Consider the following 24,609-nt stretch of genomic DNA (forward strand, 5'->3'; position numbering starts at 1 on the left):
ACTGTACTTTCAGGGTGATAAGGGCTGGTAAGCTCCCCCTGAGCCTTTATGTCTCCAGGATAAACAACCAGTCCTCATAAGAATTGTGCTCCAGACCCTTCACCAGCTTCATTACACAAGTACTTTTTATTATGCTGCATTTTCTTTCTGATAGAATGGTCATTCCAAACATTTTCTTACTTTTTTCTTTTTCTTTTTTTTATTTTGTTTCTTTTTCTTTTTTTTCTTTTTTTCTTTTTATGTAAAAGTCCCAGTTGACTTCTCATCTTCATGTTTTAGATGGACTATTCATTATGGATTTGGGTTTGTATTCAAAATAAGCACCATCCTGTTTGTCTTAGAAAATTGAAACCTCCTTCTTCATCTATTATTGAGTACAATTGTGGCAGCTAATCCAGAAGAGTGCTTATACTGGCTTTTTCCACATATATCAGTAAACAAATATTCTTTATTTCTCTTCAGAGTATGCATGCTTAATGAAATACCAAAACAGCAAAATGTTCTGGTGCACTTCTTATCAATTGCCTCATGATTTCCACTATTTAGTGCTTTCACTTATTTAAATCTCTCTGATTCAGTTTATCCCTCCAGGATCCACCACTGTCTCCTCACATTTCTATTAGGTTTGCACTTCAAATGTGGGGGGGTTTTTTTGGGTTTTTTGTTTGTTTTTTTTGTTTGTTTGGTTGGTTGGTTGGTTTTGTTTTTTTAAATCCTATTGGTTTATAGCATCCTTCAGAATCATCCCCTTAGCTGCAATGGCTGCACAAACCCTACCCTTCATCCAGTTCCTGCCAGGACCTGGGTAGAATTCCATGAGTAGAAGAACAGGATACATCTTTAGGGGTGCAGAGAAGGAGGGAGAAAGAGAGAAGAGAGAAGAGAGAGGGGAGAAGAGGCAGAAGAGACAAAAAGAAAGAGAGGGTCAGTGGTGTAATAATGACACAATTGCAATCACACCAATAGGAAAAGAAAAATAATATATCACATTGTATAAAAATTTCATTCACAAATGATCTTTTTGTATGGCTTATCGATGAGTTGCTGATCCCATCAATATGCTGTTGAAATCCAAAGCATGAAGAAAAGCTCTAACTTTGCACCAGCATCATAAAGTGTAATAGATTTAATAAATAGGGCTAGTGGGTACCGTGTTTGCAATACCATTAAAAAGTGTGAGCCTCCTGAAGTCTTGTAGGCAGGCACCTTCAATATCCAGAAATAGAACTTCATTAAAGTAATAAGAGGGAAACTCCAGGAAGGCCAGAAAAATGCAAATTGCAAAAGATTGCCCTTAATAAGATCAAGCTCTCCCAGGGAGTGGAAATGAGACAGAAAAAGTTATAGCTAAGATTAAATATTTTTATAGCCTTACAAGATTAGAATGAAAGTCTTTAAATTTCCTGCTATCAGAGAGAAAAGCCATCTTTTCTCTCATATGAAATATGAGCTAACAGGTAAAGAGTGGTTAACCTCTACCATACCAAATACAGATTGAACCATAAAATTCAAAGTCATAATTTGTTAAATTATTACTTTCCTAAGCTCACAGTATGGTCAACTTACTGCACAAATTATTGATATTTTATTGCTTCATCCTAAATTATACTAAAATTAATTTTAACTCTGTATTAGGAGAATAGATAAAGAAGGGAAAACAGCTCTTAACATTTGAATGTGAAGTATTATGTTAGGATTTTATTGTAGAAATACTATTCCCTTTTATCTTATCTGTACAAATGTTTCATAATGGAATTCTCTTCTTAACAGTCCTTTAGTATGCTGAAGAATCTATAATTAACCTGTAATTTTCAGGAAAAGGAGAAATATATTACTAACATATTGAGCCGGTGCTCTTAAAATCATGTTCTGATTTTCAAGACAAAGTATGACAGACATTGTAAAGTAGAGAGGGAAAAACTGAGACTGGTATAGTTTTATAAAAATGAGGAGGGCTGGCAATGCTCTTATCCCTCAGTTTATCTCAGTTGTTTCTATTTTTACAGTTCCATTTTCTCTCTCTCTCTCTCTCTCTTTCTTCTAGGAAACTGCATGTTTAAAATGGTGGGAACACTTGGAAAAACAAAATGCAACTCTTTTACTTCTTGTCAGACAACCTATTTCTAAATTTTTAAGTGAAGTATAGTTTTAAGAAAAAACCTCAAAAGTAAACTCTCATTGATTTTCCAATTAAATAATTTGGATTTCAAAAGAGTGTTTGTACTTGACTTTTGGTGGCTTATTTCTAAATTGTGTTATGCAACAACTATATTAGACTGTTGGACACAATTTGTGCTTTTCCCAGAAAGTATTGATTCTTATAACAAGCCATTCTGAGACCATAAGTATTACAGAAATTCCCTTGCAATCAGAAGCTGCTATGAATTTTTCATTTGTGGATGCAGCTATCACTAGGTGACCCTGATAAACAGACTGATCCAAGTTTTTGGTGTATGAAACAACTTCAGTTATGCATTATCAAGCATTGCATATTCTTAGTTTTAGTAATGGAATGTAGTGAGTGAAGAAAAGGTGAAAAGAGTGCTGATATTTAGTTTCCAATACAGAGAACATGTATCATACACCACAAACACTATTTTTTCCTCTGGTCTTGGAGTAAATTCTAGAAAACTGGGCTGTGTCTAATGCCTCAGAATCTGGGGACACTGGAATTTCTGTTTTGGGAAACTAAACCTGTCCTGTTCCAGGTACCCAATGTCCTTCCAGGAGCTGTGACACTGAGCTCAGAATGACAAAACTCTTGATAAAAAGATGCTGAACTTTCTCACAAAGACATGCACATTACCTGGACATTAGCAACTGTCTAGAAGTATGAAGTAAATACATGGGAAAGTTTTCACTATGTTTTAAAATTCTGTGCTCATTGCTCTAATTTAAAAAGTGAAGATTGATGGCATATCTCTGAAAACAAGCACAGCCAAGCCACAAGAGTTGCAAATTCAGGTGAGTGGGGATACATGTTCTCATTCTTCAAAATGACTTTCCTGTAATATGCTTTATTATAATGAAATGTTCTATAAATTTAAAGTAGGGATGAGTGAAAGTTCAAAAGAGGAGACTTGACATCAAATATTTTGAATATCTGGGTGCTTCTAAGGATATTTAGTTTGAAGTAATTTTGGAGCACCGTTTCTTCAACGTTCCCCTACTTTTGAGCCAAAGGTTGGCAAAAATGGCACTTTGTCCTGACTGAAGTGTACTGCTGTGATAATGGCTTCATGCTTAAGATCTGAATTTGAATGAGCTGTTATGCTAAGGGAGGAGATAGCTTTGTTTTATGGAAACCAGTAGTTGATCTTCTGCATTTTCTTACTTTATTTAAAAAGTCACCAGCTGCAACACCAGGTTCATAATTCAAAAGCAAGATGTTATGTCTGTTTGTCAGTACCTAGACTATTCCTTTGGAATATCACAGCTAATTCCCACAGCTCTCCTGTTACCTGAGATCTAACAGCAAACTGAAAGCTTTGGACAAGCTTTTATGAGGGTCAAGTTCCTGTCAGTACTTTGGTTTAACAGGAATATGTTCATGACCTTTCTCTAGTCATTGAACAACTGAGCTAAACATCAACACAGATACACCGACCAAAGGCTGATACTCAAATGTCTGTCACTAGCTGGATTAGTTATTTGGTTTATTTTGCACAAACAACCTAAGGCTTTTGTTTTCCATTAGTTTTCCTCCACTGTTCAGCACCTGTCATGTTGAAGATGATTTGATTGGCACATTTCCTAGTAAGCTCGCTAGGAGAGGAACAAAAGAAAGGTATAAACAGAATAAATGGCAGCAGTCAGGAAGTAGAGACAAAAAAAAGACTTATCACCTATCATTAATTAGGTCTCCAACTGATTTTAGTTTGTTGTCATAAAATTATTGCTGCATTGGACCAGTACCAAATCTTATTTTTTCCATAAAATCCTTTATCTCTCCTTAGAAAAATCTTTCCTTATTCATATCAACAAGTTTTAAAACACTTTGACTGTAACATTTGTTTATATTAATTATTCTTAAATACCTTTTACGGTCTTCAAATGTCCATATGTCTTGTAGCATCTCATAAAATAACATTTTGAATTTACTAAAAAGTATAAATTCATAGAGATTTGAATTTGTTATTATTTTTCTTTTATTTCTCAAGAAATAATACATACATAATGTTTAACATCGTATATATGTGTCAATACTAGTAAATGCCATGTTGCATGTTTGCTTGCCTCAGCATGTTATGGGTAAATCTCCACACAGAAAACTAACCCCAACAGGATTTACACTGGACTTTGAGAGCTGTCTGTCATGTCTGAGCAGTGATGGAAATAATTGATTCAATTTTAAAGGCATAGGCCAAAATATATTTGCATGTTTAATGTAACATGAAATCTAAAAAAAATTTAAGAGATGCCTGTTGCTAGCATTAACTGTGATTAAATTTTGAGAGAGCGAAACTTTCACTAAAATATATTTACAAAAAATGTTATTTTAAAAATATCAGTATCAAATGCAGCAATAATAATGATTTTTTAACAAAGAATCATTCTATAAAATGGTTGTGTATAGAGACCTGCAGTGAAAATACCATGTGTTCCCATTTAAGATAATTTTCTTTGTGGTTATCAATTACAGTAGAGTCCATTTAGAGTTATAAATAAGCAGCGTGTCTAGATGCCAGCCATATTTTAAGCCAGAACTTGCACTGAATGAAAATGCAAGCTTCTCTTTACTAATAGTGTGCTATTCAAATATGATGAAAATCTTACTTTTTTGCATATACTTATGAAATGTTTTTAATATAAAAATAATTATTATAATGTAAAGCAAAAACTCATCACAACTTACCTGATTTTACTTGTACCAGGTGTTTTAAATATGTTTTCTTGTTGATTTAACTTATTATTTAAAATCTTAGAGAGATAAGCAAATTAAAAATGTTCTTTGTTTCTCCTCTAAGCCTTGCTTAATATTTGAATTAAAGAAAACCTGGTATATTCTCTATATCAGATGTTATATAATTTACAATACCTTAGGATGTAAAAGATATAAGTGGTTTGGAAGAACAAATAAATATACTGCTTAGCATCTTTAACATATAAGTGCATAGGAAAGGATATGTACATAAAAATAGAGAATTTAGAAGTCTTTAAAAATACCTAGCATTACCTAATGCTATCTTAACATCTGTAGATAGCTAGTACTTAATATTAAGATATTTACCCTACTATTTCACAATTTTAAGTGCTTAATACAAAACACCACATAGACTTTGTAACTTACATAGCTAGAGTAAAATAAAGTCTTAATTTTAATAAAGTAATGTATTAAAATGCATCAGCTAATTATTCTAATTAGATTCAGTAACAAATTTTGGTGATTTTTAAATAGTAGTCTTATCAGAACCAATCACTTGTGGTACTGTTTAGAAATTATATTTTTAATTTTATTTTTTCATTGCTTCTGAATCCATGTTTCACACTTTTTTCCACCTTATTCTTTTATGTTACTTATTATAATTGTTCTTTCAATTAACATCAGTATTAATAACCATATAGAGAACCTCATGACACTCAGCCCCAGAGGTGTTTCTTTGCTCTGAGTTAAGCAATCTGATTATTACAGAGTTATTAACTAATATTAGAGCAAGCCGTGTATGTCTTCTAGAGTAGCAACAACAGAGCTAATTGCAGATTTTCTTTGTGTCAGAAGTCAGATTTCCTTAATTTGTTGAGCAGCATGGTTAATACATTCACTCTTCCTACAACCTGTGAAGAAAAGGTAAATAATTCATTATCAGAAAAGTGGTGCATTTGCTGGGACTTCACTTGGCGTAGGTCTTGTTTTAGATCAGACTTCTATAATAAAAAAAAGTAAGTGTTAAACCAAATGAAGATAAGCAGATATCCTGGTTTTGTTTTGTTCTGTTTTATTTTGTTTTTAAACAAGTTTTGTTATTGACAATATAAATGCAAACAGACTTGCACAATGAAAACAATGCCATAATGATAAATGGCAATCTAATTTTTTCAGTTAATATGTATGATTATGCAAATGGTTAAATCAATAACAACTTTAAAGTAAAGCCCTAAAGTAGCAACTCAGAAAAGACCCTTAAATTAAAAAAGGCTGCTTAAATAATGTTGGGATCTCAATATGGTTTAGAGCAATTGCAAATATGATTTCACAGATGCTTACATTTTTATGTTCACATTTATTTCACAAGGTTAAATGAAGTGCTGTTAGCACTAACAAAATGAAGTTGCATGAAGGTTTTCTGTAGGAAAAAAAGGCCTGATTCCTACAGACAAGAGTTTTATGATGAGTTTTCTATAGAGGCTGAAATACATCCCTGATTACATGCCAGTGATAAGTAGTCTTACAATAGGTTCATCTTGTTTGGCCGTAATGAATAAAGGGTTGCACCCCAAGAAATGGTCTGGCAGAAGAACTTGGAACACACAGAATAAAAGGAAGTTTCTATGTTTCCTTTTGTGTGTTTCTGTTTCCAGGTGAGTATTTTTTGTTCTTTCTGTGAATTAAAAACTTTAAAATCCCCCCAAAAATTCTCCAACTCCATGGGTATCTTTAAAAATGAAATTGATTCAGTTTTTGGGTTTTTTTTAGACATGGAAAACATATCTGGAGTATATATCTGTATGAAAAAAATATCTATCAACCTAGATATACACAGGACAGGCTTGACTTGTTCATAATTTAGATCTTTGTTGTGTGTGATGAACATTTTTCATTGCAGTTTCTGTTTACCAGATGTTCAGCTGCCATTTCCTAGTGAAGTAACATTGACTAGGGCTTAAGGAAATTATTCTTCATTTACAGTTTTGGAGAAGGGAAATATACAATTGCTCTTAAATGATACTTTCTTACAATACACAAAATTAATTGCATAAAGACATGCTCATGTGCATATGTGGTTCTGGGTATGTGTTCAAGGGATCAGAAATTTTTTACCCTGGCTGGTAAAATCCACTCTACTTAAGCATATTGTGCTACATATTGTACAAGGAAGAGTTATGTACAAGGAATACCAGTATTTATTATAGGGTTATTGATGCATTTATTGTGTTCTGTATAGGAGACAAACAGAAGACAATTTGCAGGAACTTAAAGGTACCATTTTTTTAACCTGTCTCCAATGAATAGTAATACATAGTTACAGTAAATAAAGGGGACAACATATAAATAGATATCAAATTCTAGTCCTTCAGTCTCTTGCTTGATCCACCACCTGCTTTCTACTATGCAACTTCTTGTCATTTTATGTTGTTGGTGTTAGCTATGCTCTGACTGACAATCCTAGCTCTCTCAACATTTTCTCATCTGAGAGATGTGTCAATCTCTTAGTAATGTTACTGGCTGGACTCTTTGCAATAGCCCCGTATCTCTCTTGTGCTGGGCAGACCACAACTGACATGGCACTTAAGGTGTGGCCTCCCCAGGGCTGAGTAGAGGGGAGGATCACCTCCCTCAACCTGCTGACAGCATTTCTCCTTATGCAGCCCAGGATGCTCTTGTTCTTCTTGGCCACAAGGGCATATTGCTGACTCTTGTCTAACTTGGTGTCCACCAGACCTCTCAGGTCCTTCTCTGCAAAGACTTGTATCTATAAAAACACCTTTTATTTATATATTGCTTATTGCAACATTGCACTTTCAGCTACTGTAAAACAACACAGAGATGAAATATTGTGTAAAAATTTTTAGGTTTTTTCTGCACATATGCATGATATACATAAATGTGAGTGAGGTTTTGTACTTGATGTGACAATCTTCATGTAATGAAAAATCTGCAAAGAACAGAATTTCAGCATTTGATTGACAGATAATTTTAGTGGGGCTAGAAAAATGCTGCTGCTTTCTAAACAAAACTGTTGGCAAGCCTCCTTTCACTTCTCATTTTGTAATTCATTTCTTGAAGAATTTTTTTGGAAACAAGTTGTTATCTCACATTCCCAGTATATAAGAAAATCTAACCTGACAATAGAACAGTTTTTAAGAAGTGTCTGATTATTACTCGTGGGTATGGATTAGTAGTGCCCATTTTTTACCATTTGACACAGATTTCTGGGTGTGGCTATTATCAGAGATTACTGAATATTCTGAGTTGAAAAGGGCACACAAGGATCATCAAATCCAACTCCAAAGTGAGTAGCCCACATGGGAATAGAACCTTGGTATTATTAGCACCATGCTCTAAACAACTAAGCTAATCTCAGGGTCAATATGTAATAGGAAACTCCAACATGTGGTTTAGTAATGTAATTTGTCTCAAATGTATGTTTTTTTCTTTCTTTGACACAATTCACAGCAAATTATTTTCTTTCCAAGTTCATCTCTCTGAATTATATTTTAAAATAAGAAAATCTCTCTGTGTCCTATCATAAAGTTATTAACATTTGAAAAAAAGTCTAAGATTATGAAGTCCAACTGTCAATGTAACATCACCATGTTCACCACCAAATCATGTCCCTAAGTGCCACATCCACATGTTTTTTTGAACACTTGTAAGATGGTAACTCAACCACTTCCCAAAACAATCTGTTCCAAACCTTGATTATTCTTTCAGTGAATAAATTATTCCTAGTATACAAACTAAACCTCCCCTGGTGCAACTTCAGGCCATTTCTTCTTGTTTTGTCACTTCTTATCTGGGAGAAGAGGCTGATCCCCGTCTTCCTACTACCTCCTTTCAGGTAGTAGTAGAGATGCATAAGGTCTCCCCTCAGCCTCCTTTCCTGCAGACCAAACAACCCCTGCTCCTTCATCCACACCCTCTAGGACTTGTTTTCCAGACCCTTCATCAGCTTTGTTGTCCCTCTCTAAATTCAATCTAGCACCTCAGTATCGTTCATGTAGTGAGGTGCCCAGAACTGGACACAGCACTCCAGGTATGATCTCACCAGTGCCAATCCCTGTCCTGGTCCTGCTGGCCACACCATTGCTGATACAGGCCAGGATGCCACTGGCCTTCTTGGCCATCTGGGCACACACTGGTCATGTTCAGCTGCTGTCAACCAACCCCCACCCAGATCCTTTTCCGTAGGGCAGCTTTTCAGCCACTCTTACGCTAGTCTGTGACACTGCCCAGGGGTGATGGGCCCAAGGGCAGGAACCAGCTTTGGTCTTGTTGAACCTCACACAACTGGTCTTGGCCCATCAATCCAGCCTGTCCAGATTCCTCTGAAAAGCCTTCCTTAACGTTCCCACAAAACTTGGTTTCATCTGCCCATGTTCCATGCCCTATGTTAACTGAGAAAGATACCCTTCAATTTTATTTCCTGATTTTCAAAGTCTATATCACTGCATTTAGAACATCCATGTCACAGAAATCATGGGTGTGTCCCAAGCAAGCATAGCAATTATGTTCATCAATGTGAGCAAAAAACAAGCAGAATGCAGTTGGGAAAATATAAATCACAAATACACTATGTATAAGATGGTTGGTGCAAAAGTTGATTTGACCACATATGAGAGAATATAAGTGTAAATAATTTTATTTGAACTACTGGTATCAGTGAAGCTGTGCTGCACTCCCGGACAATCATACTGAGCGTGACTTTAAATTGTTAACTTCCTTTCTTTTTTGTTATCTTTGCTCCAATAAAATATTTCAAGCTTTTAATTTGTCAGGAGAGTGTAAGACTATCATTACAGAAAGGTCTGGGTCAATTGGTCAATCTGGACTCCCTTCAGAGTTCTGACTCTTAATTTATTATATTTTTAAAGTGTATTAGAAAATTAAATAATTTTCTTTTGCTTTTTATATGAGGCTCATAGCCCATATATCTTTGAAATGTCATTGTCTCTGTCTGTTTCCAAATTTCAGTAACAAAAAACCTAAAATGCAAAAAATTTATTTGCTGTCTCTAAACACCTATAGATGCCAGAATGCTGGTACACTACACTTTTTACCATCGTGCTGTGGCAATTTATTTATGTACTCAGGTTTTAAAACACTCCCGTTGTTTTGCTGTATGTTAATGTCTTCCAACAATTAGTAATAATACTTTTGTAATTAAAATACAAAGAGTAACAGATTGTTTATTTTACTTAATGTATTACAGAGATATCAGTGTAATTGCTTGCCTGGATGGGAAGGAAAATTTTGTGAAAAGGAATCAAATGAATGTAATTCAGAGCCTTGTAGAAACAATGGCACCTGCATAGACCTTTTCAACAGTTATGGGTAAGAATTGCACCTCTTCACTATATGATCAATCGTGTTCCAGGAAGGCCAGGCTTATACATCCAGCCATTATTTTGTTTCCCAGCTTGTGAAGGAAATGTTATTACACAAATGGGCAAACGACTTGTGTCATGGACACAGTGCTTAACTGGACTTTCATGTGAAGCCAGCAGATATAATAAATGATATACGTAAAATTAAAAATAAAACAAGGAAAAGAAAATTGTATGATTTAAAAAACATTTAACAAGTAACAAAGTTTGGAACTGTATTTTTTCAAAGAAAATATAGTTTCTCTTTCTGTCATATTTGCCCTATAAACACAAAAGTTGATTTGAGGAGTAAAAGTAGAGGGAGTGGGCAGTTGGACAAGGAGATTATATCATTGCTGCCACCTTGTGGCTCAAAATACCAACAAAAGAGTAATTTAACTAAAATTTATATCCCCTCAGACAAAGCATGAGAGTGTGACACTAACCATATTTTCTTTAGCTTAAACCCCAATCTTTATTTCATGCATGCATTTATGGTTTCAAATGTATTTTATTTCAGTTGCATGAGGATTAAGATTCCATGAATAATCTAGTAATCAGTTTCTGCTCCATGAAGCCAGGGTTTGTCTATATTATGATGCCAACACTAGAAGAGTCCTGTAAATTCTTAATGGACACTGATGAGACTGCATATACATCTCAGTGTAATAACTGTATGTGGTACATAGTCTATCTGTTGTACAGTGATTATATTCCTGGTAATACAAACAATAATCAGAAAGGAAACTAACTACAGTTGACAATGGAGAAATTATTTCCCAAGTAGCTAAACATAACTAAGTCAAATCATTTTATGTTCAAAACTTAACAAAAATTATTTGTTACATCCTAGAGCTATATTTCTATGTGGTATAAAACTTAGTTTGGTAAAATATTTTTATTTTAATAAAATAAAGTATAGCAATATTGAGAAAACCTGTTAAAATATCTTTAATTGCTATTTTCCCACTTTTTAAAGCCCGTTGGAATGTAAAAAAAAAATTTGTTAAATATTTTATTTTTTGTGGTTTTTATTTTTCTGATGCTTTTACTTCTTTGTAGTCTACCACCCTCAAGAACAATTCTATGTGAATGGATATTGTGCAGCCATAAATCCCTACATTTTCCCAATTTTTCCAGCCAGAAAGAATGATATGTATTGCAGAAGGTGACAGGGCTTCTTCTGATTTTACTCATAGCTGAGTCAACTACTTATGCACAAATTCAAGGGCCTTCTATTTTTTATTGAGAATAAAAATGCTCAAGAAGTATTTTTTCTGGATTTTGCAAATACAGAACTGATATAAAAAATGTTTACAGGAAAATTGGTTTGAAGTGTAAGCACCAGGCATATTTTTTCTCAGAGCTATTTGTCCTAGTTGACATAACAGAACAGGAAAATTAGATATACCATTGAATCATCGTATACAAGGGGTAGGTTACACCAAACAAAACAATATCTTCAAAGATACCTAGAGTTGTCTCTGAGACATGGCAATACCGAGGAAAATTAGTATAGCTCAATGTTTTATTTTTATATTATAAAGAAATTTCATTTCAATCATAGAATTGTCCTTGTTTCTACTCAGTGATGCTAAAAGATAATTACGCTTAATTAAAAAAATGTGTTGTTTTTTTTTACCTTGATTAATACTTTTCTCTTAAAACTGTCCTTGTTTGTACTCAGTGATGCTAAAAGATCATAATTACGCTTAATTAAAAAATGTGTTGTTTTTTTTTACCTTGATTAATACTTTTCTCTTAAAAGCTACATCAACAAGACAAAGTGTTTGTGTTACAGTAGATAAGCAGTGTCAGTAACTGATACCTGAACCTGAGGAAATCCAGCCATGTCTTTAAATGTAAATGTGTTTTTTAAAACAGGATAACTGGATTATAGTTGCCTAACAGAAAAGATCATTGCAGTTCTTGAGCTGTGCCCAGGCATTGCTTTGGACAGGCATTAGCCTGGACCAAAGTCAGACCAGCAAGTGATCTGAGAATGCACCAGTGATAGGCAATGAAGTTTTCTTGCCTGTGGCCATGTTTTGGCACTGTTTATTTTCCTGCTGCGAGTTGAGTTGCTGGCAGCAATACTCAGAATACTCTGAATTTCTTTGAAATTTGCCTCACCATGACTGGTACTTGATACCACTTACAACTTAAATTAATGTAAAGGATAGATAAATTTAGCTTTCTTTTATGCTTTGATATTCTTCATTAGCTTACTTTCTTGTAAATATTTGTAAGTCCAGCTGAGAACATCACTTACTTAAAAAATAAGTAATTTATTGTGCAACAGCTTAAAAATATATTTTTGTATAGAAAGTGAATATAATGAAAAATGAAATATTTTCCTACCAAATTCAAATGTGTGATAAAACAATAATTATACAAAACATAATTATTAATTTAAAATTTCACTTTTAAGTTGATTTTCTTTATCTGGGGCTATTCATTGTTGAATCTTGAAATGAAAACTATCTGGCAAAACTGAAGTGTCACCAAATCTGTCACACTGAGTATCTTTCTTTATGGATTCCATCATAGAAAAGTAAATCCCATCCCAACAGGGAAAAAAAAGGAAAATAAAGCCTTCTCAGATGCATATTTTTATTTTTAAAAAAATCAGGTAAGAAAGATTCTGAACCAGTAGTCAGGTTTGAATTGTTGGATGTGAATAGTTTTTAATATGTCCCCTTTCATTTGACTTAATTTATGTTCAGCTGATGAAATGAGAAATATTTTTTTCTTCCTTCTCAGTTTTCAGTTTGACTCATGGCACATGGTAAATAAATTAATTTAGAAAAAAAAATTATGCATTTATTTCATGCATTTATTTCCAGTGCTATGTGATTTTAATCCTCATGATAACATGAAATCTCAAACTATGGCTCTGAACATTTATGGACAGATTCATCTAGTATCAGCAGAATTCCATATTTCTTCTCTATTGTATTGATAATTCTGAGGTTTAGCCCTAGTAACATCAAACCCTAATTAAACCTCCTGTGTCTCCTTTGCTGTTACCAACTTTTGAGTGAAAATCTATTTAACTGCTTGCCAAATAACAGGCAACATAATTTTATGGATGAACTGGAGTTTCTAATGATGTAGAATAGTTTGGAACTTGTCTGTAATCTATATGATATTAGAACTTGGAGAATTAATCAAGTGTCTTTCCAATGTACTCAGTTCTTTCTGTATATTCACAAATGCATTTTGTCAATTTTTGTCGTTGAGTTTTTTATAAAGAACAAAAATGGTACCTTGCTGCTGCTTTTCTGCTTATGACATACAAATAGACTTCTCCATACCAAACAGGAAATTAGACCTACCAAATTATATTTTCTTATGTAATTTATCTTTTATGTTTTGTGACAGGTTCAGTGTTTGCTTCAGTTGAATACAGAAGTGTTGTCCTTTGTCAGTACTTGAATCCATTCACTAAGACACCTTTTTATTATCTCAGTGTAAACTGAAGTCCAATTCTTCATGCTATCTTATCCACTCCTGATATTTTATTTTTGCAATCAATTCTCCTTGCTATTTTGTTTATTTTTTATTTGTTTGCTTTGATTTGGAGACAGTCATTTTTCCTGCCTGCTCATTCTTATCCTTTATATTTTCCCTTATTGCATGTTTTCTTACATCCTGTTTGTGCAACTATATCACAGACCTCCATTTACTCCTTCACAGTTATGGCTGGCTGTGTTATAAAATGCTGAAAGCTCTCCTTCCCACTAAGTTCTGCAAGGACAAAAGTTGGTAACTGCCAACATCACCTTAAAATTTGAGGCTCAGGTTCCTTAAGCACTTCTGAGAAATTACTGCTAATGTGTGCAAAACAGTTGTCTGCATTTAAATTCTCTCCATTTAAACTCTTCTGTACTTATCCTGTCCTGTAGGAGGCCATAGTTTTCCTATCTCCCTTTAGACTCCAGCTGAAAGAATAATTTGTGCTTAAACTGTGCTAGTCTTCCTTAGCAATGCTTCTTCAATTAGTGACCATGTCATGATCATCTTTCTTTGCCTTTACTTAGATAATAATTTATGCCAACTGACAATTTGGATAACCATACTGTCCACTAAGGTTAGACTTTTCCTGCCTCCTTGTTGTTACTTTCTCAGTACATTTTCAAGTAAAACATCTTGTCCTATTGCTTCCCTCTTTGCTCCTTAACCTTTGAAGCCACGTATTTTCAGAATAATAAAATAGTTTTTCATTAGTGTAACCTGTGCTAAGCTCTGAAAAAGAAGACCAGTTTTAAGTCATTAGGATATATTCAATGTCATGCATACTTAAATTACAGTACTGTTACAGAATATTAGCATACTGTTTTGCTTCTTTTTTCCCCTTCTGGAAAGGATTTATTTAGAAAAACAAAGTCAAAATCAGCCACTGCATTTTCTCAGAAATATGCAAGAATTGCTCTGTGCCGAGTTGTAGAAGCAGGTAATTCCTAAGTTAAATATCTGAACGATCTGTAAGTAAAAGCATGCCTATTTACACAGTGCATTTTAAAGATATTTTCATCTCTAAATGAATGAGTTTTAAACCATCATGGAATTCTAAAGAAAGTCACAATATGATTATAATTATAATGTTGTGTTCAGTGTGCCTTCTGGTTTTAATCACATTCCTTTTAACTCCTGCTATACCTTTCCTTAATTTTTCCCCCCAAAAGCAAGAAGCAGCTTTTCCCATAGAAGGGTATCACCCTGGTATTCAATGATCCCAGATGCCAATGCTTAAGTATTTTACTGCAAGCAGCAACTCTTATGCATCATTTCTTCAGGGTTCTTTGGCCAACTCTTCTTCTCTTGCTATAGAGACATTTCCCAAAGCATTTGTCTGTTGTGCTTCTGACTTATCTTTCATTCAGAGTTGTAGGGTTTTTTTCCTTCATCCTAGTACCAGGTTATGTATGTATTTCTTACTCAAAACCAACTTTAAAAGATTTATATGGACAATCAGGAGATTTACTAATAAATTAGCTAAAGAAATGTATGAAAATACAAACAAGTGTTTCCTCCACAGATAGCAAGTGTTTTATAGTTCTTCTCTGGTAATACTGCTAGCTACTCCAAATGTGTATTGTGCTTCTTGCCATACTGCAGTGAAATGAGCTTTAGGGTTTCTATTGCCTTTAGCAAAATAAGAAAATATTTCTGTGCCACCTCAGCATCATCTAACAGTCACTGACATTCTGCACTCCTTAGGGCATATTTTAGCCATAATTCAATAGTCTTCTCAAAGAACAAGATCATTTTTGTTCAAAATCCCAATAAATATTAAAATTTGAAACAAAACACAGTAAGTATCTGGGAAATACCTCCCTCCCCCCAAAATTAGCTTATCAAGTTTTTCTTCCTGAACAATAGCATTGTTCCACCTATTTAATCATTAGGTGATATATTTTGAATATTTTTTTTATAATTTATTTTGTTTACAAACACCGTGAGAGACACAAATAATCATTCGATGAACTCATGAGTTAAATGGAGGGAGTTTTAACCAGTTTCTAAAATAATAAGGTACCTCAAACATAGCTTTGAGAGTGCATTAAATGTAATGTGTTACCCAAAATTATCATTGCTGTAGGGCAGTAAAACACTTTCATTGCAAATAATGTACTAATAATACATGAGCAGAGCTAACAAACAAAGCAGTTTTCACAGCAGTTTATGGGCTCTAGCTTATGATATGCTAAGCTTCCTGGGAACTCCTGGGGTCATCAGAGGACTACTGTGAAACTTTGAAGAGCTTCAGAGTGCCTGGTGCTCCCCAGAAGGGATAGCTACAGAAGGCTGTGACTGCTAACAAGCTGCAGCAGTGTCCCACAAGCTTTGTTGCCAACTTTCCTTGATTTATGGGGACTTGAAGCTTTTTGTTTCCAGTTGACTCAACATTAAGGACAGCCAAGCATGCTTTCAGCAAATGCTAGAAAGAGTGTATGTGACTGCCAAGCCCAGAGCACAGCCAACAGAGTAGAAGGGGCCAGAAATTCCACTGAGGACACTGTGTACTTAGGTAGTGAGGTGCTGCAGGGCACTGTCATGACCAGCCACAGGAGTTAGTAGATCAGCCCAATGGAGACCTCAAACCAGACTGAGCTCCTCAGGGAGGATGCAGTTCTGTAGGCCTAGAGCTACAGAAATGTCTGGAACCTCTTGTTGAGTCTGGGATCTGATGATAGTGTCCCTGCCTGGAGGAAGCACTTGTATGCCGGAGGAGGATCTGTGTTGCCGAGTAAAGGAGCTTCAGGAGGCAGTCAGCACTAGTTGAAGCTGAGATGGGGAAAATATCGTTCTCTCTAAGACCCTACAAGAACCTGAAATCCCAGACATAGTGAAGGAGAACCAGAAAGAGCCTTTGCATAAGATTTTGGAAATGGAGTTACAATGAAGGCTAGAAGCTTGTAACCTTGACAACAGGATGAGGGGTCCTGTGCTATCTGAGCTCTGCCACTACAGAGTAGGCTCAGTGACCTGGTACCAGAGGATGAATTGGAAGCTCTGTCCAGTGAAGCATCTCAATCAGTTTAACCTGAGTCGTGAGGCAGCACCAGAAGGATGAGTGATGGCAAACTGGGAGACTCTCAGCTTTAGGCTCCTGAGAGGAGATATTCTGAGTCCTGAGGTAATAGCTCAAGTCCTTGTGAGGCTGCTCTTGATTATCTCTAAAAAATCTTGGTGACAAGGATATGTTTTTAAGGATCAGAAGAAGAGTTATGGAAATATGTCAGAGAATGGAATGGACACAAACAAAGAAAAAAAGAAGGCTAGGAATGGAGAAAATTACTGCTACTTTCAAGAAAGGCAAGAAGGATCTGGGCAACTGTGGACAAGTTAGCCTTACCCTGGTCCCTGGAGAGATGATGGCGAAAATAACCCTTGAAACTGTTTCCATATACGTGATAGAAAAGAAGGTGCTCAGGAGAATGTTTTCACAAAGGGGAAAGCCATCCTGATGATAGCATTCAATGAGATGGCTGGCTTGACAGATAATGAGAGGACTGTGTATTGTTTCTTTTGACCTTAACAAGACTTCACACGCTGCCATAACAGCCTCATAGAAAAAACATGCTGAATTACTGGATACAAAGACCATATTCAACATAATTCATGGTCTCATCACATTATGTAGCAATGACAATAAAACTGAAATTCTATGGCTTGTCTTTTGTAGCTACAGTTCTGGTCAATAACAAAAATGCTGCCACCACATAGTCATCTTGGGTGAGATGTCATGGGATGTAATGATGTGTGGGATGGTGAGAATTAAAAATACAATAGACAGAAATAAGATAGACAATACACAAAAAGAATGTCTGAAAAAAGTTTTCAAGACAGATTTCACTACCTCATTATTTCTAATCCTAATATTATAATGCTTCTGCTGCACATGATTCATAATAGACTCATTCCTGCTTGTTTTTTTCCCCTTCATTTAACTGCTCCCTTAAAGAACGTGCACATTTTTAATTTGGAAAACCTTAATAAAATAGGAAGTTTAAACAAGCAAATAAACAAAAAATGCTGCTGACGCTTTAAAAATGGCTCATTAGAAATGAATGGGAAAACCATCTGTCTTTGTTAGCTACAGATTAGATATTTCATGCATCAGCGATGTCTAATACATGCACAAAGGAACAAATTTTTTCAAGGATTATGGGGATTGCTGCTGACATTATATCCTTTTGAACCATGGAGAATCAGTAATAAACAGTTCCACATAAAAGGACAGGGTGCAGATCCCATGCTTATTACTATAAAAACTGTACTTTTTCCTTTGACTTGAGAGGTCATTAGTGAAATCTATGTTTCACTTCTTGGAACAGATTTCATTGGTTTCATAGACATCATTCCTTTTTCCTATGTTCTTAAAGCAATTCTAAAGTGGTCAAGGGTCAAAATTTTTGTAAATTAAATGTGTCAGTTTTAATGTCAAGACATTACATGTGTTTATTTTGTCTTGAAATGACTTCACAGCCAAAAGAATACCAAGATTTCATCTTCAATTGTGAGGCTTTTTTTTTGAAATAGAGAATTATTTTCAGAGCATAACAGTCACAATATCTTTTTAAAAATTACAATGGGATGGAAACTACAAAATTGGTTTTGGAGAAGAGCATTATTGTATATTTAGAAAACCACTTTTGAAAAAGTATGAGTTACTCAGATAAAACAGTTGCATCTTAGAAATAATTGCTTGTATATAACAGTATAACATTAAACATATATACACATGTAAAAATTATACATTAAATGGTTCTAGTGTAAGTAAACTATACACAACACAATTAGAAAATCAACATTGGCTTCCCCACAACTAGTTTCTACAGGTAATAAAATTTTAGTTAATTGTCTTTTTGGATTTGTCTGGGATTTACACTGTGTGTGCTCTGTTAGATCAATAGAAGCATTATAGGAGTTTATTTAGACTGAAATTACAGACTGTACACTGTTAGAGATTCTCTATAAACCAGTGCTCACTCTTCAGCAATAGCAAGAAGACTAATTCGGGAACAGTAACCATCATATTTTCTTCTACTAAATGCCAGTTTGGATATATGAAAAAAATCTATCAGAGTTATAGAAGTGAGCCTTTATCTTTGAAGGTCACAGGTGGAGAAAAGGGACTACAAATGCAAAAAATCACAGCTCTTTATGAACATCTATAACCATTGTTATATGTAGGTCTCTTGGACTTGTTCATTCCCTGTCTGGAAGGGATAGTCATAAAATTTTCATGGGTTTGCCCTATTGAAATAACTCAGCAAGACACCCATAGAAGAAAGTTGGATTGTTTACATTACAGTAGATATCAAAGGTAGATAAAGATATAACTGACTCTTGGAGACAAATAATTTTTGTTGTTTGCTTTTACACCTTATATCAGAACAATAATCTTTATAAGGACAAAGCTATTTTTTTAAATGCTATTTGCCAGGACACGTCAAGACAAATTTGTTTTTTTAACAGAACCTGCAGTAGAGAAATAGCTACCTCATGTGTGACTGCGGTATTGGAGCACTGCAGATATATTTGTTTGTTTGCTTGTTTGGTTTTTTATAACTTTGAGAAGTACTGTCTTGCTTAAAGATGTTTAATTTCTTTTTTACTATTTATATGCTTGGAAATTGTAACACTCCTTGAAAAAAATTTTCAAGGTTTTACTACTATAAATATTCTTTGGCTAACCTAATCATGATCTGTGTTAGGTGATTTTTGGTAAATTTAGTCTTAAAATGAAATGTTAATTTCTCTGGTATTTTTTTAAGGTTACAATCCTCTTGCACTATTAGGTGAATGGTAAAAGGCTATAAGTTGACATTAATGAAGGTCAGTTTCTGCAAATCCTTTTTTATTTTCTTTCTCTTATTCCAATAACAAATATGAAAACAGAGACATCTCTGCTTCTTAATCTATTTACAAAGTATTTTTTAGACTGCCAGTATTATGACACTCTCTAGCCTTTCTAAAAGTTTTATTTTCTATAGGCTCTTTTGAAAATCTGAGTTATAATGTTGAAGTTAGCGTGACTGCTGTTGTGTTGAAAATGTGTCAATAGTTCTCTTCAAATATATAAGTATAGCTACTATATGGTTAAGTGGTGTCATTGTGGTCTAATATATTCTGCCATAATAAATACAATATCTATCCTTGGTTATGCCTATATGTATTGGTTATAAACATCAACAGTTTTTTATAGGCATCTAATTGGTTCTAGGCATAAAGTATTCAATGTCTTCTATGTTTGGAATGAATAAAAAGAAAAAAAGGAAAAAAAAGAGAGAAAAAATATATTAGCCCATTTGTTCAAATAAACGTTTTCTTATACTCTTGCTTCTATTCTTGGATCAGATAGTGCTTTAATGTCAGACTAAGCCATAGATTATCTTCCTTGGAATTTGAGTAGACCTCAGGTAAACATCAATCAATAATTCTGAAAAATTTTCCATAGAATATTGGAAGCAGTTGTCCCCCCTCCCCCCCAAAACTGATATAGAGACCTCTTGCTTAAATGACTTGCAGAGTTCAAAAACTGCAATATAAAGGAGATAAACATTTCTTTGCTCATCCACTCAAATAATTATGCAGAGGTCATTTGCACAGACTTCTGAGTTGGTGTGTATTATGTTCCATTTTTCCTCATGTCAAATTCTTCAAATGTCAAGGTAATCTATCTTCACAGTTAGATTTGTACAGTTCATGCTTCATAAAATTTCAGAGTTGGAGCATGCTATCTAGCACTTCATGTTGCCATGCAATTATTGCTAATAAAGATTGCAATTGTAATCACCTTTATTTGGCCTTTTTTGATTGTCTGTAGTGGAAGAAGCAGACCAGAAAAGATCTCCTTTATTCCCCCTGAGCCAAAGTCCCTTCCACTGTGAGCACTCTACTCAAAGGGTTCATTTTTTTCTTTTCTGCAATCAGTGTAATCTCTCTGTATAGGGTGAAGAGCTTTGAGGTCAATTGGCAGAACTACAGCTGCATTGCTAAACTTCCTAAATTTAACAAATGTTTCTCCTGGAGGGGCTGTTACTTGCATTCAGGTGATAGCTCCTACTTTTTCAGCACAGCACTTTTCTTCATTTCAGATTTCTCAGGTCAAAGAGGACTTGTTTCAAAATCAATACTAAAATACTGTAAGAGTTACCTGTAACTCTCAGAAAATATCAGTGCAATAAAAACCGAGAAAAGGCATTGAGCTGCTTTCCATAACAACCACACTCTTTACACAGCAATCTTAAGTTAGACGAAGAGATTTCCAAGGGGAAATAGTGCTGAAGATACCAGTTTCCACACCTGCAGCAATAAACCCAGTTGTCATCAAAGACCGACATTAAATTAAGAGAGAAGAGCACAAGTAAAGAGGCAGCTGGGGAGATAGAATCTTTTTATTCAAAATCCTTGAAAAACGTAAATACATCCTGATACCTGATTTATTCAACATCTGAATTTAACAGATTTAACTTGCTGTAACTCTTGGAAGCCACATGACAACTTTCTGGAACCCAGGACACCCAGAGGGTTTCCCTGGGTGACACGTGCCCCTGTCAGGGGAGTGGGGAGTTTTAGCAGGAAGCCAAAGACATTTGGGATTTTGATCTTAACCCATGGAGCAAATTACCAACCTTGTATGAAGAATCATAAGTCACAGAAGTTTGAGTAATAATGAATTAATCACTGGGTGAAAAGTGATGTTTTGAGGATTTCTTTTTAGGGGGTCTAGGAGGCAAGATGGAGGGACACTCTGGGTGTGAGAGAAAATATTTTGGACAACAGATAATAAGCAAACTTGTGAACTAGAGCCAAAGAATCCTGACTCTTTCTTCGGCCGGCATGCTGAGAAAAAGGGACTCTTGGGTCATCCCAACAGTAGGGAACCCAAGAACAACTGATTCCCTCGGATTCTTGAAAGAATGAAATAATACTTCTCTTTTTTTTCTCTCCAAAAGTGAATCAGTACCACCCAAGATATTGGAGGTAGATAATTTACTTACTGTTCATGGTAGCACTGATTTACTGATGTTCAGTTATCACAAATTAAGGGTTTTCTCCTTGACACATCTTTGGAGAGGTGCTGCCCGTTAAAAAGGCTGCAAATTACATATTTTTTCTCAGATTTTGTGGTGAAATCTTGAATTATCTTGTTGCTGCTGTACTGATTGTTGTGCCAGTGAGGGATGAAAGGTACACAGGCAAAGAATGCAGCTCTTGGTGTTAGTGACCAGAGATGGTAAGATAAAAAGGCATTTATGTTCTTTTCCCTTTGCATTTTGTCAGGAACAGAAGGAAGTCTAATGTGGGTTTAGTTAATAGAGGATGTTACTCAAAGAGCAGCTTCACATGCCAAAATGCATAAACATTCTCTGTGGGGGTCTGCAGTAATTCAAGAAATTAATGGTGTTACTCAGCAAATTGTTTGACACACAGAACACAAATTTAAACAGACCTTTTTTTCTCTTCACCCTGTGTTGTGTGATAACTTGCTAAACTGCATTCCAAGATTTTCATATTACTATGACATCCTTTTTGTACATCATGGTAGGTTCAGGACATGGAAGCTCCTAAATTTTAAGGGATGATTCTTCAATATAATTTTAATTTATTTTAAAAAACTTTAACATGGTAAACAGTTTTTCTAACACCTTAGATAATAACCAAAATTGTAAAGCAAGAGTAAAAAATGCACCCAAACAATGGAGTATTTTTTCTTGTATTTTTATATTAATTTCTATTGTCTCTAAAATAGGAATTTAAGTAGGCAAGACTGATGGGAAGGAACTTCAGCAATGGTTTTCCCCATGGTAATGGTCTATGAACTAGACTACTGATACCAAATATGTTTTATTTTCTGGTTCAAGGCCATATGACCTAAGTGATCCTCCCATATGACAACAATAATCTTCAGTTTTGCTTATTACAGTTTTTACTTGTTTTGTTGTTTTTCTTAGTTAAAAGTATTCAAAGTATTCAGCACTTGTGCTTTTAAAGCACAAACACTCATTCAAATGAGACAGTTTGACTAGATACTTTTAATTATTTTAGTGTTTACCAGCTGAAACATATAACAATGTAAATTCATCTGGCCTTGTAGATAGGACCAATGTCTGCTATTGAGATAAATAAGGAAAGAGTTTGATCCAAAAAGAAAATGAGTGTGTACCTCATCTCTGGGGTCCAGTAGTCTGAAAGTTGCATCCAGCCTGATATAAGATGTATCTAATATTCTGGTTCAGGAAAATGGAAAAAAGAAATCAGCAGCATGAAAAAAAAAAGAGTTGAAAGTATAAATACCCTTTGTAGCATGTAAAATTCTGTTTCCTGAAACAGAAATATGTGCATTGCAGCTGAAACAGAGCTTAAAGCAGAAGCTGAAATACAGCTTGCTGTCTCATTGAGCTGAATGTTACCTTGTGATTGTGTGAACTCATAGCTTCAAATAGAGAATTAAGGAAAAAATATATGGAAAATAAACAAATACAACTTTCTCTATCTGTTCCTCTAAAATATGTCTGTTTGGGTTTTTTTGTAGTGTAATGTTCCTGAATATACAGAATATGAGGAATAAATTTTAGTTACTGTTACCAAGGGAAGAACATGAGCAGAGAATTATGGGAGGAAAGTGTAAAGAACAAATAAAGTATACCTTTAAAATAAAACTAAAAAAACCCCCCCAAAAAATAAAACAAAAAAACCCCCCACAAAACAAACAAACAAAGAAAACAAACAAACAACAAAAACAAAAACAAAAACAAAAAAAAACCACAAAAACAACCAGTGATTCAAAGTCTGAAGCAACTGAACTGGAAGGGAATGAAAATGACATGGGCCCTTTGAAGGCTTCCTGTATGCATCAAATATGCAAAACCCTTAGAAAATATTAACAGAGTAGCAGAAACTTAATCTTCTTATCTCTCTTCCCAACAATATACCTCGCAATTAATTCTTCTCCAGTTTGGGGTCAAGATCCATTTATGTCTGTTATTACTTGGTACCATTCCCCAAGTACTTAATCTAGGCTTTCTTAGCCACCATTTCAGATTCAACTTGTAGATTGCAGGTGGTGTATATACTTCCCATAAACTAGTATCTACATCTCAGTTAAATTAAAAAATTGCATGTGTTTGTATGACAAAGATAACAATAGGTTGTTTTTTTTCCCCTAATTTTAGCTTCATGTCCTTATTCTAACAGTGTAAAAAGGCAGGTGGACTTCTTTAATGTATACCTTTTGCAATTTACGTTCACCTATCAATTTGCTCAGTGGTGGACAAATTGTTCTTTGATTACTTACTGATTAATCCTTTCGAGAGAGCTACATCAGTCACTTCCCTCAGACTCCTGGGGTGCATCTCATGGAGTTCCATGCACTTAGGTATATTCAGGTTCCTCAAACCTGACCTTCTCCCAGGATGGGAAGGACTTCAGTCCCTCAGTACTTGGCACGAGCTTCAGAGAATTGGGAAGTGAGATTAACAGTAAAAACTGAAGCAAAAAAAAATGTTGAATATCTCAGTCTTCTTTCTATTGAATGTTGCCAGTGCTCCTGTCTTATTTATTGCAGTGGTACATTTTCTTAAACCTTATTTTGTGGCAATGTACCTGTAAATCCCTTCTTATTCTTTGCAGCTCTTGCCAAATTAATCTTGATGTGGACCTTAGCTTTCCTAATGCCACTACAACATATAGAGATGACATCCCATATTCTCTCCAGCTTTATGTCCCTTATTCCTGGCCTGTGTATTTCCTTCTAACACTTCAGTTTACACAGGAGACACTTACTAAAGCATGCTGGTCTTCTGCCTTCTTTACCTGATTTCTTACATGGGTAAATCAAGAACTGTG

General features: G+C 34.7%; 1 protein-coding gene across 1 annotated transcript in view; it reads left to right on the forward strand.

Moving 5' to 3' along the window:
• Positions 1–24,609, forward strand: part of EYS (eyes shut homolog) — a 708,088-nt gene that overhangs the window by 247,328 nt on the left and 436,151 nt on the right. The window contains exon 20 of the mRNA XM_039729652.1: positions 10,092–10,213. Coding sequence (XP_039585586.1) covers positions 10,092–10,213 — 122 coding nt within the window. The remainder of the gene's footprint in view (positions 1–10,091; positions 10,214–24,609) is intronic.

Source organism: Passer montanus, unplaced genomic scaffold, assembly GCF_014805655.1.
Source record: "Passer montanus isolate IOZ18808 unplaced genomic scaffold, ASM1480565v1 scaffold11, whole genome shotgun sequence".
Taxonomy (NCBI): Eukaryota; Metazoa; Chordata; class Aves; order Passeriformes; family Passeridae; genus Passer; species Passer montanus.